The following is a 15,236-nucleotide window of genomic DNA, read 5'->3' as shown; positions in this document are numbered from 1 at the left end:
ATGACAAGATTAGCTTGTCAATTTCTGCAAGAATGGAAGCTGGGGTTCTGGTAGTGATTTTGTTGACTCTATATATGAATTTGAAAAGTATTGCTATCTTAATATGTCTTCCATTAATGAACATGGAATATCTTTCCATTTACTTAGGTCCTCTTTCATTTCTTTCAACAGTATTTTGTACTTTTCAGAGTACAAGTCTTACACTACTTTTATTTGTACTTTTCAGAGTACAAGTCTTACACTACTTTTATTAATTTATTCCTGAGTATTTTATTCTTTTTGGTGTGATTGTAAATGGGATCGTTTTCTTAATTTAATGTTCTCAGTGTTCATTGCTAGTGTATAGAAATGCAATAGACTTTTGTATATTGATCTCATATCTTGCTACCTTCCTGTACTTGTTTATTAGTGCTAGCAGTTTCTTCTTTGTGGATTCCTTATAAACAAGATTATGTCATCTGTGAATAGACACTTTATTTCTATTTCAATCTAGATGCCTTTTGTTATTTTTCTTACCTAATTACCCCAGTTGGAACCCTCAGTAGAATAGAATTGGTGAGAGTAAACATCCTTCTCTTGTTCCTGATCTCAGGGAAATCTTTCAGTTTTATATTATTGAGTGTGATGGTAGCTGTGGGCTTTTCATGGATGCCCTTTATCAGGTTAAGGAAGTTCCCTTCTATTCTTAGTTTGTTGAGTGTTTTTTATCATGAAAAGGTATTGGAATTTTCAAATGCTTTTTCTGTGTCTACTGAGGTGATCATGTGGTTTTTATCCTTTATTTCTATGGTATATTATATTGATTTTCATACATTGAACTACTCTTGTATTCTTGGGTTAAATCCAATTTGGTTATAGAGTATAATCCTTTTTAAAATGTTGCTGGGTTCAGTTTGCTAGTATTTTGTTGAGGATTTTTGCATCTGTAGTCACAAGGGATACTGTTCATAGTTTTCTTAGGATGTCTTTGTCTGGTTTAGGTATGAAGATAATAGTGGCCTTGTAGAATGAGTTGGGAAATGTTTCCTCCTCCTCTTTTTTTTGGAAGAGTTTGTGAAGGATTGCAGTTAATTCTTTACATGTTTCATGAATTCACCAAGGAAGCCATCTGGTTTTGGGCTTTTCTTTGTAGAGGAGTTTTGATTGCTAATTCAGTCTCTTTATTTATAGGTCTGTTGTGGTTTTCTATTGTCTTTTTTAGTCAGCTTTGATACTTTGTGTCTTTATAACAATTTATCCATTTCATATAAGTTTTGTAATTTATTGGTATACAGTTACTCATTGTATTACCTTATTCTTTTTATTTCTGTAAGATTGGTAGTAATGCCCCTCTTTCATTCCTGATTTTAGTAATTTGATTCTTCTCCCTTTTTTTCTTGGTCAGTCTGAAGATTTTTCAATTTTGTTGATCTTTTCAAAGAATAAGCTTTGGTTTTCTTGATTTTTCTCTATTCTTCTATTCTCTTTTATTTATGTCTGATTTTACTTTTATATTCTTTTCACTTGCTTTGAGTTTAGTTTTGTCTTTTTATAATTTCTTATGGTGGAAGATTGGGTTATTGATTTGAGATCTTATTTTTTAATATAGGTATTTACAACTATAGATTTCATTCTAAGCACTACTTTAGCTGTATCCAATAGCTTTTGGAATATTGTGTTTTTATTTTCATTCATCTCAAGGTATTTTTCTAATTTCTCTGTGCTTTCTTCTTTGACCCAGTGGTATTTAAGATTATGTTAATTTCCACATATTTGTCAATTTTCCAGATTCCTTCTGGTATTGATTTCTAGTTTCATTCCACTGTGGTCACAGAACATAAATGATATGATTATAATCCTTTTAAATTTATTGAGAATTTTTTTATGGCCTAATGTGTGGTTTATCCTGGAGAATGCTCCATGTGCACTTGTGAAGAATGTGTCTTCTGTTGTGTGTAGTGTTCTATATAGATGTTTGTTAGATCTGGTGTGTTCAAGTCTATTTCCTTGTTGATCTTCTAATTGTTCTGTTGATTATTGGAAGTGGCCTGTTGAAGTCTCCAACTATTGTTGAATTGTCTATTTCACCCTTCAGTTCTGTTAGTTTTTGCTTTGTGTATTTTGGAACTCTTTTGTTAGGTGCTTATATGTTTATAATTGTTATGCCTTGATTCTTTTATCATTATAAAATGCCCTTTTTTGTCTTTAATAGTAATTTTTGTCTTAAAGTCTACTTTTTTCTGTTATTTTTAGAGCTACTTCAGCCCTCTTTGGTTACTGTTTTCATGGTATATCTTTTCTAAACAATTTGTATCTTTGAATCTAAATTGTGTCTCTGATTGACAGCACATAATTGGATTTTTAAAAATCTGTTCTGCCAATCTTTGCCCTTTTTTAAAATAAATCTATTTATTTTATTTATTTTCGGCTGTGTTGGGTCTTCGTTGCTGTGCGCAGGCTTTCTCTAGTTGCAGTGAGCAGGGGCTACTCTTCGTTTTGCACGTGTTTCTCATTGTGGTGGCTTCTCTTGTTGCGGAGCATGGGCCTTAGGCGCACGGGCTTCAGTAGTTGTGGCTTGTGGGCTTAGTTGCTCTGCGGCATGTGGGATCTTCCCGGACCAGGGATTGAACCCATGTCTCCTGCACTGGCAAGCAGCTTCTTAACCACTGCTCCACCAGAGAAGTCCCAATCTTTGCCTTTTGATTGGAGTATCTAATCCCTTTACATTTACCATAATTGCTAAAAAAGTAGGATTGATATCTGCTGTTTTGCTGTTTGTTTTCTTTACGTCGTGTCTTTTTGTTCCTCTGTTAATACCTTGTGTGTTATATGTTAAGTAGGTGTTTTCTAGTGTACCATTTTAATTCCTTTGTAATCTTTTTCACTAATTTTTTCAGTTACTTTCTTAGTGCTTGCCTTGGCGATTAGAACTGACATCTTAACACATTATTGACTGGAGACATATCAATACATTTTTAGAGAGTGCTACAATTAACATCACCATGAGAAGTTGTTAGAGCTTAAAATTGATCAAGGGTTCATTATACAACTTATGATTGTCATTATCATTCACATTTTGCTCCGTTTGGTTTTTGCTTCAATCTTGTGTATATTATAAATGTAAAATTTTCAAAAGTGACACATCATGAAATTTTGAGTGAAAAATTTTTTGGTGAATTTTATGCAGATACTTTCTATGATTGTCCAAGTGACATATATACTAGTGTCTCAGAAGATGATAGTTCTTCAGAATATAATTCTGATTCAGACGATGTATTAGACCAACAAAGAGACAAAAAACCTTAGTGATTGATTCTGATACAGAAAGTGAAAATGAAATTCATGGTGCAGGAGAAAGCTCCTTTGCTTCTATAGAAGGGTGGCTTGAAGACAACATTTTACAAAAATTAGAAGACTTTACAGGTGTGTCAGGTCTAACTATTGAATGTAATAACCCACAAAGTGTTAGTGAAATAACAGAATTAATTTTTTGGCCGGCCAAAATAAAAATCACCAGCCACATGCATTAGTTTCTGCAAAAATTCCCCTGGGCAATAATGAGTTAATTTATAACAATCTAGTTCAGATTAATACCAGCTTAGATTTAATAGTTATAAAACTTTGCTCTACATATAGCTTCATTCTCCCCTTTCCTCCTCTGTGCTATTATTGTCCTATAAATTACATCTTTACACATTTATTCCCACCAATGCAGATTTATAATTGTTGTTTTATGCAGGTGTCTTATAAATCAGATAGGAGAGAAAATAATTACAAAGCACATTTATACTGTCTTTCATATTTTCCTATGTAGTGACCTTTACTGATGTTCTCTATTTCATGTGGATTCAAATTCTGTCTGGTGTCCTTTCATTCCAGCCTGAAAGACTCCCTTTAGCATTAGGGCAGGTCTTCTGGCAGCAAATTCTCTTTTGTTTATCTGGGAATGTCTTAATTTCTCCATTTTGGAGGGATAGTTTTTCTGGCTATAGAGTTCTTGGTTGACAGTTTTGGAGGGATAGTTTTTCTGGCTATAGAGTTCTTGGTTGACAGTTTTGGAGGGATAGTTTTTCTGGCTTTTGAGTTCTTTCAGTACTTTGACTATGTTATCCCATTTCCTTCTGCCCTTCAATGATTTTTTAAAATGAGAAATCAGCTGTTAATCGTATTGAGTACTCCTTTTACCAGATGAGTTGCTTGTCTCTTGTTGCTTTCAATATTCTCTTCTTGTCTTTAACTTTTTTATTTAACTGTACAGTTCAGTGGCACTAAATGCAATAATTGCTCTATCTAGAACTTCCAGTATTATGTTGAATAGAAGTGGAAAAAGTGGGCATCCTTGTATTTTTCCTATCTTATGGAAAAGTTTTCAATCTTCACTTATTGAGTATGATGTTAAGTGTGGGTTTTTCACATATGGTTTTTTTTATGATGAGGCATCTTTGATTTTGATAGTTTGCTATGGTATGTCTAAATGTGGATCTCTTGGGTTTATCCTATTTGGAGTTCTTTGAGCTTCTTGAATGTGGGTTTTGTTTGTTTGCTTTGTTTTTTTGGCTGCACTGTGCAGCTTGTGGAATATTAGTTCCCTGACCAGGGATTGAACCTGGGCCCTCGGCAGTGAAAGCATGGATTCCTAACCTCTGGACTGCCAGGGAATTCACTGAATGTGTAGATTAGTGTTCTCATTAAAATTGGGAAGTTTTTGGCCATTACTTCTTTTTTCTCCTTTCTCTCTTTCCTTTCCTTCTGGGACTTTCAGTATGTCTATGTTGGTATTCATGACGGGATCCCGCAGGTCTCTGAAGCTCTGATCATTTTTCTTTTTCTTTCTGTCCCTGAGACTGGATAATCTCAATTGCTCTATCTTCAAGTTCTCTGATTCTTTTTTCTGCCATATCAGATCTCCTGTTGAGCCCCTCTAGTGGACTCTTCAGTTCAATTATTGTACTTTTTAATTCCAGAATTTTTGTTTGGTTCTTTTTTATAATTTCTGTCTCTTTATTGATATTCTCTATTTGGTGAGACATCATTCTTATATTTTCCTTTAGTTCTTTAGACATGGTTTCCTTTTGTTCTTTGAACATATTTAAAATAGCTGATTTCAGTCTTTGTCTAGTAAATCTAATATCTGGGCGCTCTCAGGGGTGGTTTCTATTGATTCCTTTTTTTCCTTTGTATGGACCATGCTCTTGTTTCCCTGTATGTTTTTTATTTTTTTGTTCCTGAAAACTGGACATTTTAAATGATATTTTGTGGGAATTCTGGAAATCAGATACCATCCCCCTCCCCCAGATCTGTTGTTGCTGTTGTGGTGTTGCTTTTGTTTTTATAGTTGTTCTTCTGAACTAATTTTGTGAAATATGTATTGTTTGTTGTGTATGGGCACTGTTCTATGTGGCCCCTGAAGTCTCTGTTTGGTTAGCTTTGTGGTCAGCTAATGATTTGGCAAGGATTTGCTTTAAAATGCCTGGAACCAGTGAGTTTCCCAGCCTTTGCTGAGGGACCCTGTGCATGTCAGATGCACACCTCCAGTTCTCAGGCAGGTAGCTTATAACTCCTCCTTAGCCCTTCTGCTTGTGTAGAGCCTCAGGATCATCCAGAGGTGAGAGATTAGGGTCCTCTTGGGTGTTGCCTGGCCATACACACAGCCCTTCCCATGTGCACAACCCTAAGTATTTTCATGGCTTCCTAGGTTCCCAGGAATATGTCAGAATGTTTCAGAGTCCCCTCTGCACCTTTCTCCAGGCTTATATTTTAAGTTCTTTGGTCAGCTTGTTGCATGCCCAACTGTTATTGCTATCCAGGCAGCTGAAAAAGTAATCACTTGCAACTGGTTTAGACAAATGCCCCTGGTAAAAGATTGCACTGGGCGAGTTCTAAGTCAGGTCAAGTAAAGACAAGTCTTGAGAGTGAAAATTTCTAAGGAATAGCCAGACAGGTCAAATAATGACAGTTATCTGGGAATTGGGCTTTGGTGGAACTCCAGTTATATTCTGTCCCCTCCAGAGGCTGCTAGACTGGTGGCTTGTACCATGAGTGTGAACTGTTGGTTTTAAAGACTACTGGACTGGTGGGGGGTAGGGGTTAGGAGGTGGAATGAGGGCATGTTGAAACACAACAGAGCCTGCTGTTCTCACTTAGATTCAGCTGTTTATCTTAAATAAACTCTCCCTGGATTGTTGCAAGTCTGGTTAATTTCCAGAATCCTGAACAAGTTGGTTTTCACTGTTTTTGTTAGTGTTCTAGTTGCTTTTATGGAGGACAGCATTTTCCAAGGTCTTTATTACTCTACATTCCTGCTGACATCAATCAGTGATGATGTTTTGAAGTGAAGTATGTTAAAGGCACTTAATTTGGGTTACTGGATCCCAGAAAAGCTCTAAAGTATATTAGAAGGTGTTCCTTCTTCTGCACTATAAAATTATTTAAAAAATTAATGACATGGGTGGAAGTAGAAAAGGTAATGTTTCAGTTTTCTGTCTAAATTAAATACTTTTTCAAAGCTCCTAAATATTGCTGTTCTAAACACCATAGTAATAAGTAGTTTGATAATTCTGTTTCTATATTCAACTACAAAGCTGTTTTGTTTTTCCTGTTTACTCTTCAACCTTGTAAGAATTCTGCCTTTTTTCTTTCTTTGTTTCTGTACCACCTGTTTAAAACAATAAGGTTTCCCCTGTTCTGAAGAAGCTGGAGCTCTTAGGAGACTTAAGATATACAGTTGTTGTGTCCAATTGTTGGAATCAGGGGATTTGCAGAAAGAAGTAGCATCTGAAATCATAGGATTACTAATGCTGGAGGTGAGATGGAAAACAAAAACTTTTTTGGTTTTGGGTGGATTTTGGGGGGTTTGTAATTTGTTGAGGGAGGGAAAACTTAAGTGTGCCAAACCTACCATAGCTCCTATTTATGAATAAGAACTACTGTTATAAAACAAAATAGTTGATGGAAGAGCCATAAACCATTTAGATGTTTACGTTATATTTCTGGTATCATGGACATGTATCTCTTTGAAGAGTTGGCGTATTTGAAAACATCAGGGAACTGGTGGAAGATCCTGATCTATGAAATCCTTTACAATTATGTTTATACCAGAGCAGAATGATTCCCTGAATCACTTATAGGACCAGTTCTAGGTTTCAATGCCAGTTCTATTAATTCAGCAAAAGAGTATTTCTTAGACAGAGATATCGAACATTTAGATTTCTGCTTAACATTTTTTTAATCCCATCAACTTTTAGGTTCACAATTTTCCAGGAGCATTATTGGTTGAATTAGCCAGTGAGTTTGTTGATGCTGTCAAACAGGGCAACCTAACGAATGGAAAATCTTTGGAGCTATTACCCATCATTTTCACTGCCCTTGCTACCAAAAAGGAGAATCTAGCTTATGGAAAAGGTAATTTTCTTCCAATCTTAGTGGCTTTTACTCTCTTCACTGAATTAAATTTATTCCTCAGTGTATTTTGCATTTCTAGGTGAACTAAGTGGGGAAGAATGTAAGAAGCAGTTGATTAACACCCTCTGTTCTGGCAGGTGAGTCTTTCTTATTAATGTGTAGAACTTTCTCAGGACTACAAGTGACCAAAAAAAGAATTATCATTTATTTTAGGAATTTATACCACTCAAGTTTTTAGCCCATTTTGGTTTATGGTCTACCATTATAAAACCATTTAGTCTGTGATGAATTTTTGAGAGAGATTATTTACTGTATTCTCTGTTCTAAGACTATACATATAGTTTCTGTTTACTTGACTCCCCATCTTAACACAGCAGTTTATCCCTATAGCAGTATTTGGAGTCCCAAGGTCCTTAAGGCTGGAAAGTCACCCTACCACTATCTTTTATATTTTTTTGAGGGAGTGAGATGTATAAGTGATGTTGTATCTTTAAACCAGAAATATGAGAATCTACCCTAAGGAGAAATTGCAACATATAAGAAAATCTTCATACATGAACATTTCAACACAGAAATTTGTGACCAACTTAAGCATACAATAATGGAGATATGTAAGTTATGGTATGTAAGCTATGTATCAATAAGTTAAGGTAGACCCATTCCATGTAACTTATAGCCATTAAAAATGAAGTATATAAAGACATACATCAAAGATGAAAAATTCTTACTAGTAAGAAATCCTTAATACATATATATTTTTTTAATTAATTATTTTTGGCTACATTGGGTCTTTGTTGCTGTGTGTGGGCTTTCTCTAGTTGTGGTGAGCAGGGGCTACTCTTTGTTGCGGTGTGCGGGCTTCTCATTGCGGTGGCTTCTCTTGTTGCGGAGCAAGGGCTCTAGGCACACAGGCTTCAGTAGTTGTGGCTCGCAGGCTCTAGAGCACAGGCTCAGGAGTTGTGGCGCACGGGCTTAGTTGCTCTGCAGCATGTGGGATCTTCCTGGACCAGGGCTCGAACCCATGTCCCCTGAATTGGCAGGCGGATTCCTAACCTCTGCACCACCAGGGAAGTCCCTTACAGAAATAATTTTAGGCATGAATCAGCACATGTATATTTATCCATTTATTTGTTTTTAATTACACAAAAGAGTTTATTCATTACATTGTAATATACCTTTGATTTTTCATTTAACACATCTGTTCATGTCAGCATATACCACTTTACATCATTCTTTTTAATAGTTCCATAGTATTCTGTTATAATATTTGGCTAGTGTCCAATTGTTAGATTATTTTGCTGATAAATAATATTTGGCTATTTGGTTTTTTGCTATTATAAAAAGTGTTGGAATTAACATCCTTATATGTCTAGGTGACCTTTTATAAGCATGTACATAGGATATATTTCTAATAGTAAGTTGGGTGGGTCTTTGGTTATGTGCATTTTTAAAGTTGATAAGTAGTATTGCCAACTTGTCTTCCCAGAAGGATTATATCAGTGTACATCCCCTAAAACGGTATGTTAAGTACTTGTTTCCCAAAATCTCACCAGCACTGAATATCATCAGAGTTTGATTTTGCCAGTCTGATAGGTTAAAAGCTGTTATTTCATGTTTTAAATGTCATTTCTTTGATCTTGTTTCCCAGTGGTACCAAATCAAACTTGAAATGGCCCTAATTTTTTCCTCCTTACTAATTTTACAAAGTAATATGTAAATAAGTTTAAATGACATAAACTTCCTTTGTCAATTTCTTTAATCAGATGGGATCATCAATATGTAATCCAACTCACCTCCATGTTCAAGTAAGCATCATCATTCCCTTTTCTTTTTATATCCTGCTATGAGAACTTACCTACTAGAAACTGAAATGTAGCAAGGTCAAATACCACTGTTCCCTAAATAAGAGTATCGGTACCTCTGTTTTCTGTTACAGAATTTACCCCCACTCTTTTTTGCTGTGATTTCTTATTTAAAGTATAACTTTATGATTTTTTTTTCCAAGATAACTTTGCTTAGGTAAGGTTATTGGTCCCCTTTAAGGTTCTGCATTAGAGAAAAATCAAAAGAGGTAGTTATAGTATTCTAATATCTCCCAAATTAGGCTCTGATCTTTAGAATCTTTGATCCACAGGGATGTCCCTCTGACTGCAGAAGAGGTGGAAACTGTGGTGGAAAAAGTGTTGACGATGTTCTCCAAATTGAATCTTCAAGAAATACCACCCTTGGTCTATCAGCTTCTGGTTCTCTCCTCAAAGGTATAAATGAAAAATTTGCTTTTTTTTTTAACTCTGGTGAAATGACCAGTTAGTACCATTCAGCTTATTCATACTCTTGTTTTATATACTAGGGCATAGATGCTTTTATTTCATGTATGATGATTTGATCTAGTAAAAAGGTCATGGTCCTCAGCCAAAGTAAACATACATTATCTCTTGTAGTACCACATTTTGTGTGTGTGTGGTAGTAAAAGGGATAAAGATTTCAGAAAGGGTGGACTATAGGCCCCTTAAAATCTGATATTAAGATGTATTTCAAACTCAATTTCAACATGAAAGTGTTCTATAAATTCTTAGTGTGACTCTAGGTTATAATTTATTTCAATTCATACTTGAAAATCCTTCAAGCTGAAAAGAACTTTAAGTTCAACTTGCCCTTTATGGAGAGACCTTACTTATTTTGTATTTTTTTCAGGGAAGCCGGAAGAAGGTTTTGGAAGGAATCATCACTTTCTTCAACAAGCTAGATACGCAGCACAGTGAGGAACAGAATGGTGATGAGTGAGTATCACAGTATAGAAATAAAATCATTTTTCCAAATTCATCTTATTGTTATCTAACTGTTCAGTCCATACCTTCACTTCAACACAGAATTTCCCTAGTCCCCTTAGCTGCTCAGTAATAAAATTAAAAGAGTAATGCAGTCTCTTCAACTCTTTCATTTTAATCTTTCCAGGAAAACAGCAATAATTATTCTGTAAGTTGCAAGCTTAAAAGCTATTTAAGTGTTTACTTTGTGCCAGAAGCTATTTGGCCCTAGGACTACAGTGATGAACCAGTCAGACAAGGTTCCTGCTCTCATGGAGATATTTCAACGAGAAGAGAAAAGAAAATAAATAAATAACAAAAATATTAGAGTGAAAAGTGTTATGCATATATTTCAGACGGATGATGTGACAGTGACAGCATAGCTACTTTAGGTTGAGTGGTTAGGGAAAACTTCTCTGAGAAGGTGGTATTTTAACTGAAGCCTAAATGATAAGAGCCACAATATATAGATCAGGAAAAAGCACATTCTCAGTTGGTGGAACAGTTAGTGCAAAGGCAGGACACAGCATGATGTGACTGAAAAAGAGGATGTTTTTTGAAACAGATACTTAACAGAGTGCTTGCTCTGTGCCAAGTGATGTTCTAAGCACTTTAAACCTTACAGCAACTCTCTTTTGCCTCTGCTTTATGCATATAGAAACCAAGGCACAGAGAAATTAAGGAATTTCCAAGGGTTATGTAGCGATAAATTGGTGGACCTGGGATTTGAATTCAAGCAGTTTGGCTGCAGAGTTCGTGCTTTTAATCCTGTTTCAGCCTACTGCTTCTAATCTGGAATAACTTTTAGTTGCTTGGCTTGAGCAATTGATTAGAAGGTGGTCTTGTATACTGAGTTAGGAAAGACTGACAAAAAGCAAGTTTAGGGGGAAATAAGCTCAGTTTTGACCATGTAAGTTTGAGATGTATATTAGTATCCCATATGGAGGTGTTGAGCAGGCAGTCTGGGGTTTTAGAGGTCAGGACAGGAGATACAGATTGGAAAGGACTAAAGCCTTCAGACTGGATAGGGTCACCTAGGGAAATCGTGAAGAGAAGAGAAAGAAACCCAAGACTGAGCTCAGAGGCATTCACCATTTAAAGGGAGGATGAGCCAGCACAAATAATTAAGAGGCCAGTGACAATGCCTCAGAAGCTAAGAGAAGAAAATGTTTCAAGAAAGAAGGGGTCAACTGTGTCAAATCTGCTGAGGCTTTAATTAAGATGAAATTTGGTTATTGGTTTTGACAGTGTAGAGGTCATTTGATTATTCTTGCAAGGGCTACAAATAGCATTGGAAGGGAGGTTAGGGAGGGGACAGAAGCCTAATTGAATTGAATTGAACTGGGAAGAGGTAAAGAAGTGGAAATAATGACTATAGACAGTTCTTTCAAGAAGTTTTGTAAAAAGGAGCAGAGAATGAGACAGTAGATTTTGTACTTTGTGCCTGCCTCCAGTGATCATATTAGTTCAGCTTGAGTTTTTCTGTTTGTTCATATGAGCATATGCACTGTTGTCTCTTTCCCAAACTATAGCTCATACCGTTCTGTTGAATCTTTTAGGCTGTTGGATTTTGTTACTGTACCATCAGGTGAACTTCGTCACGTGGAAGGCACCATTATTCTACACATTGTGTTTGCCATCAAGTTGGACTGTGAACTAGGCAGAGAACTACTGAAACTCCTGAAGGTAGCCCCACACTCTTAAGGAGATCCAGGATCTCTTTATGAAACAGGGATGTTTGAACTCAGGCCTCTCTTATGCCGGTTAATGACAGGAAACAAATACATAGAAATATTGTAGAACTACCCTGGGTCTAGAGGATCTCTTTTTTTTTTTTACTTTGAAAGTGGAAGATATGTGATATCACTACATTCTTAAGCAAGTTCTGTTTTAAAACCATACCTTAAGTGTTTTAGTGTTTAAAAAGAAAAAAAAAGGTGAAGACTGTTCAGCAGGAAACTCAAAATTTAACCTTAACTCCATTATTCTATGAGCTTCAGTCTTGACCTCTGTTTCCGTATTTGTGAATTGGGAAATTGCCTATTTCTAGTAATATATTGTGGGGTTTTGTGAAGCTAAGTCATTCATCATTAAATATTTGTGAAGTAGTAAGATAAAAATTAGAAATGTTTTGAACTCTTTAAGTATTTTGGTACATTTACCTTATCTCACTTTCTCACAAGTATAGATTTTTTTCTGAACCATTTAAAAGAAGAAATCATGACCCTTCAATGCCTGAATACTTCCACAGATGTCTTCTAAGAATAAGGATTGATACCTTTTCATTGAGTTTTTTGAAGCATCCAGCCCAGTTTTCTTGTGTCTCTCATTGTCAGATTTGTCTTTTTCCTCATGATTAGATTCAAGTTAAACATTTTTGGCAAGAATATGTCATAAGTGATGTTGTATACTTTCTCTTGTTGGGGTCAGCAAACTTTCTCTAAAGGGACAGACACTAACTATTTTAGGCTTTGCAGGTGATACGGTCTCTGTCAGTGCTACTCGGCCCTACTGTTGTAGCAAGAAGGCAGCCAGAAACAACACATAAATGAATGACTGTGGCTGTGTGCCAATGAAACTACATGGGCACTGCAATTTGAATTCTATTTAATTTTCGTGTGTCACAGAATATTATTCTTCCTTTGATTTTTTTTTTCCCCTCAACAATTAAAAAAGTGAAAATCAGTCTTAGCTCATGGGCTGTACAAGAATAGGTGATGGGCTAGATTTGTCCCAGAGGCTGTAGTTTGCCAACCACTATTCTATTGCATTATGTCAGAAGGCTCATAGTATCAGGCAGTCTTAGCCAAATCATTTGATCAAGACAATGACCATCAGTTTTCTTCATTTGCAAAGGTATATGTTTCATTTTGTAATTAGAAAGTAATCCATGGGATCATAATTCGAGGCATGCGGAAATTCTTTTCCTCAGCAACCTTTCACACAGTGGATTTTGTTTTCCCATCTACTGATGATTCTTGGCCTAAATCACTAATTATACTCGGAGTTGCAAAATGGTAGAATTAAGATTAGAAAATTTTAATTCTGTCATTCCTTCTACATTATTAGCTGGTTTTCTTCTGTGAAAAGAGCCACCTCCCATTTTTTTGGATATTGTTATGCAGCCAATGAACCTTTTAAAATTCAATCTGCTCGTATGTAGTACCCAAAGTGACCCATATTTGGCTAATTGGATCCTTGAGGTAGGCTATGTGTCCTTCTAACATGGCCCCATTAGTCTTTGAGCACTTCTGTGGCATAAGCTATCCAAGACACACTTGTACTTTCCGTACCCCATTCTGATTTCTCTAAGGAGCCTTGGGTCCCTTTTGTAGGAAAGGATATTTAAAGACCATGATGTGGGAACTAGCCTTTAAAGCTCCTTTGTCTTGTCTGTATCTGTTCACTCTTCTTTTTATTTAGGTTTACAGTAACTATATTATTGATCTTTTCAAAGAACCAGCTTTATCGACTGTTTTATATTTGTTTGTTGGTTTTCTGTTTTATTCATCTTTGATTTTATATTTATTCCTTTTTTTCTTTTTTTTAATTGATTAATTTATTTGTTTTTATTTTTGGCTGTGTTGGGTCTTCATTGCTGTGCACAGGCTTTCTCTAGTCGGCGAGCCAGGGCTACTCTTCATAGCAGTGCATGGGCTTCCCATTGTTGTGCCTTCTCTTGCTGCGGAGCACAGGCTCTAGGCGTGCGAGCTTCAGTATTTGTGGCACGCAGACTCAGTAGTTGTGATGCACGGGCTTAGTTGCTCTGCAGCATGTGGAATCTTCCTGGGCCAGGGATCAAACCCGTGTCCCCTGCATTGGCAGGAGGATTGTTAACCACTGCTCCACCAGGGAAGCTGTATTCCTTTTTTTCTTTTGTTTCTTGTCATTTCTTTCAGGGCTCAAAGATCTATTTTTTAAGCTTTATTGAGGTACAATTTACATAACATAAAATACACCCATTTGGGGCTTCCCTGGTGGCACAGTGGTTAAGAATCTGCCTGCCAACGCAAGGGACATGGGTTCAAGCCCTGGCCCAGGAAGATCCCACATGCCGTGGAGCAACTAAGCCCGCAAGCCACAACTGCTGAGCCCATGTGCCACAACTACTGAAGCCTGCGTGCTTAGAGCCTGTGCTGCACAACAAGAGAAGCCAGGACGATAAGAAGCCCACGCACCGCAACAGAGTAGCCCCCACTCACTGCAACTAGAGAAAGCCCACGCACAGCAACGAAGACCCAACACAGCCAAAAAAAAAAAAGAAAAAAAAAATACACCCATTTTAAGTGTGTAATTCATTGATTTTTCATAAGTTTACCTAATCGTGCAACCATCATCATAATTCAGTTTTAGAATATTTTCATCACCTTGTAAGATTCTTCATGCCTGTTTCTATAGATTTACCTTTCCTGATTTCATATAAATAGAATCATACAATATGTAATCTTTTGTGTATGTCTTCTTTCATTTAGCATAATTTTGGAGGTTTATCCATGTTGTAGCACTTACAAGTATTTCATTCCTTTTTATTGTTAAATAGTATTCCATTGTATAGACATATCCATTGTTTAGCTGTTCACCAGTTGATGGACATTTGAGTTTTTACTTTTTGGCTATTATGAATAATGCTGTTGTGAACATTCACATGCATTTGACCAGGGATCGAACCTGCACCCCCTGCAGTGGAAGCACGGAGTCTTAATCACTGGACCACTGAGGAAGTCCCATATGTTTATAATTTAAAGAAACTACCAAATTGTTCTTCAAAGTGGCTACATCATTTTACATATCCGTCAGCACTGTATGAAGGCTCCTATTTATCCACATCCTGGCCAACATTTGTTACTGTCTTTTTTTTTTTTTTAATATACCTATTCTAATAGCTGTGAAACAGTATCTCATAGAGGTTTTACTTTGCAATTCCTTAGTGACTGATGATAACCAAACATCTTTTCATGTGCTTATTTAGTCGTTCTGATATCTTTGATGAAATGTCTTTTCAGATTTTTTTTTTTTTTTTTTTTTTTTTTTTGTTGAAAGGAGCCTCTC

At 36.1% G+C, this 15,236-nt stretch overlaps 1 protein-coding gene across 6 annotated transcripts in view; it reads left to right on the top strand.

Moving 5' to 3' along the window:
- Window positions 1-15,236, top strand: part of FANCI (FA complementation group I) — an 87,239-nt gene that overhangs the window by 22,285 nt on the left and 49,718 nt on the right. For all 6 annotated transcript variants that reach the window (XM_024766433.1, XM_024766431.1, XM_024766435.1 and 3 more), the window contains 7 exons: window positions 6,652-6,782; window positions 7,224-7,380; window positions 7,460-7,517; window positions 9,144-9,185; window positions 9,515-9,638; window positions 10,075-10,160; window positions 11,747-11,873. In XM_024766433.1, coding sequence (XP_024622201.1) covers window positions 6,652-6,782; window positions 7,224-7,380; window positions 7,460-7,517; window positions 9,144-9,185; window positions 9,515-9,638; window positions 10,075-10,160; window positions 11,747-11,873 — 725 coding nt within the window. The remainder of the gene's footprint in view (window positions 1-6,651; window positions 6,783-7,223; window positions 7,381-7,459; window positions 7,518-9,143; window positions 9,186-9,514; window positions 9,639-10,074; window positions 10,161-11,746; window positions 11,874-15,236) is intronic.

Source organism: Neophocaena asiaeorientalis, unplaced genomic scaffold (genome assembly GCF_003031525.2).
Source record: "Neophocaena asiaeorientalis asiaeorientalis breed wild unplaced genomic scaffold, Neophocaena_asiaeorientalis_V1.1 scaffold346, whole genome shotgun sequence".
NCBI classification, from domain to species: Eukaryota; Metazoa; Chordata; class Mammalia; order Artiodactyla; family Phocoenidae; genus Neophocaena; species Neophocaena asiaeorientalis.
Note: the sequence above shows the minus strand (reverse complement) of the source record. Positions and strands in the feature narration are given on the sequence as shown.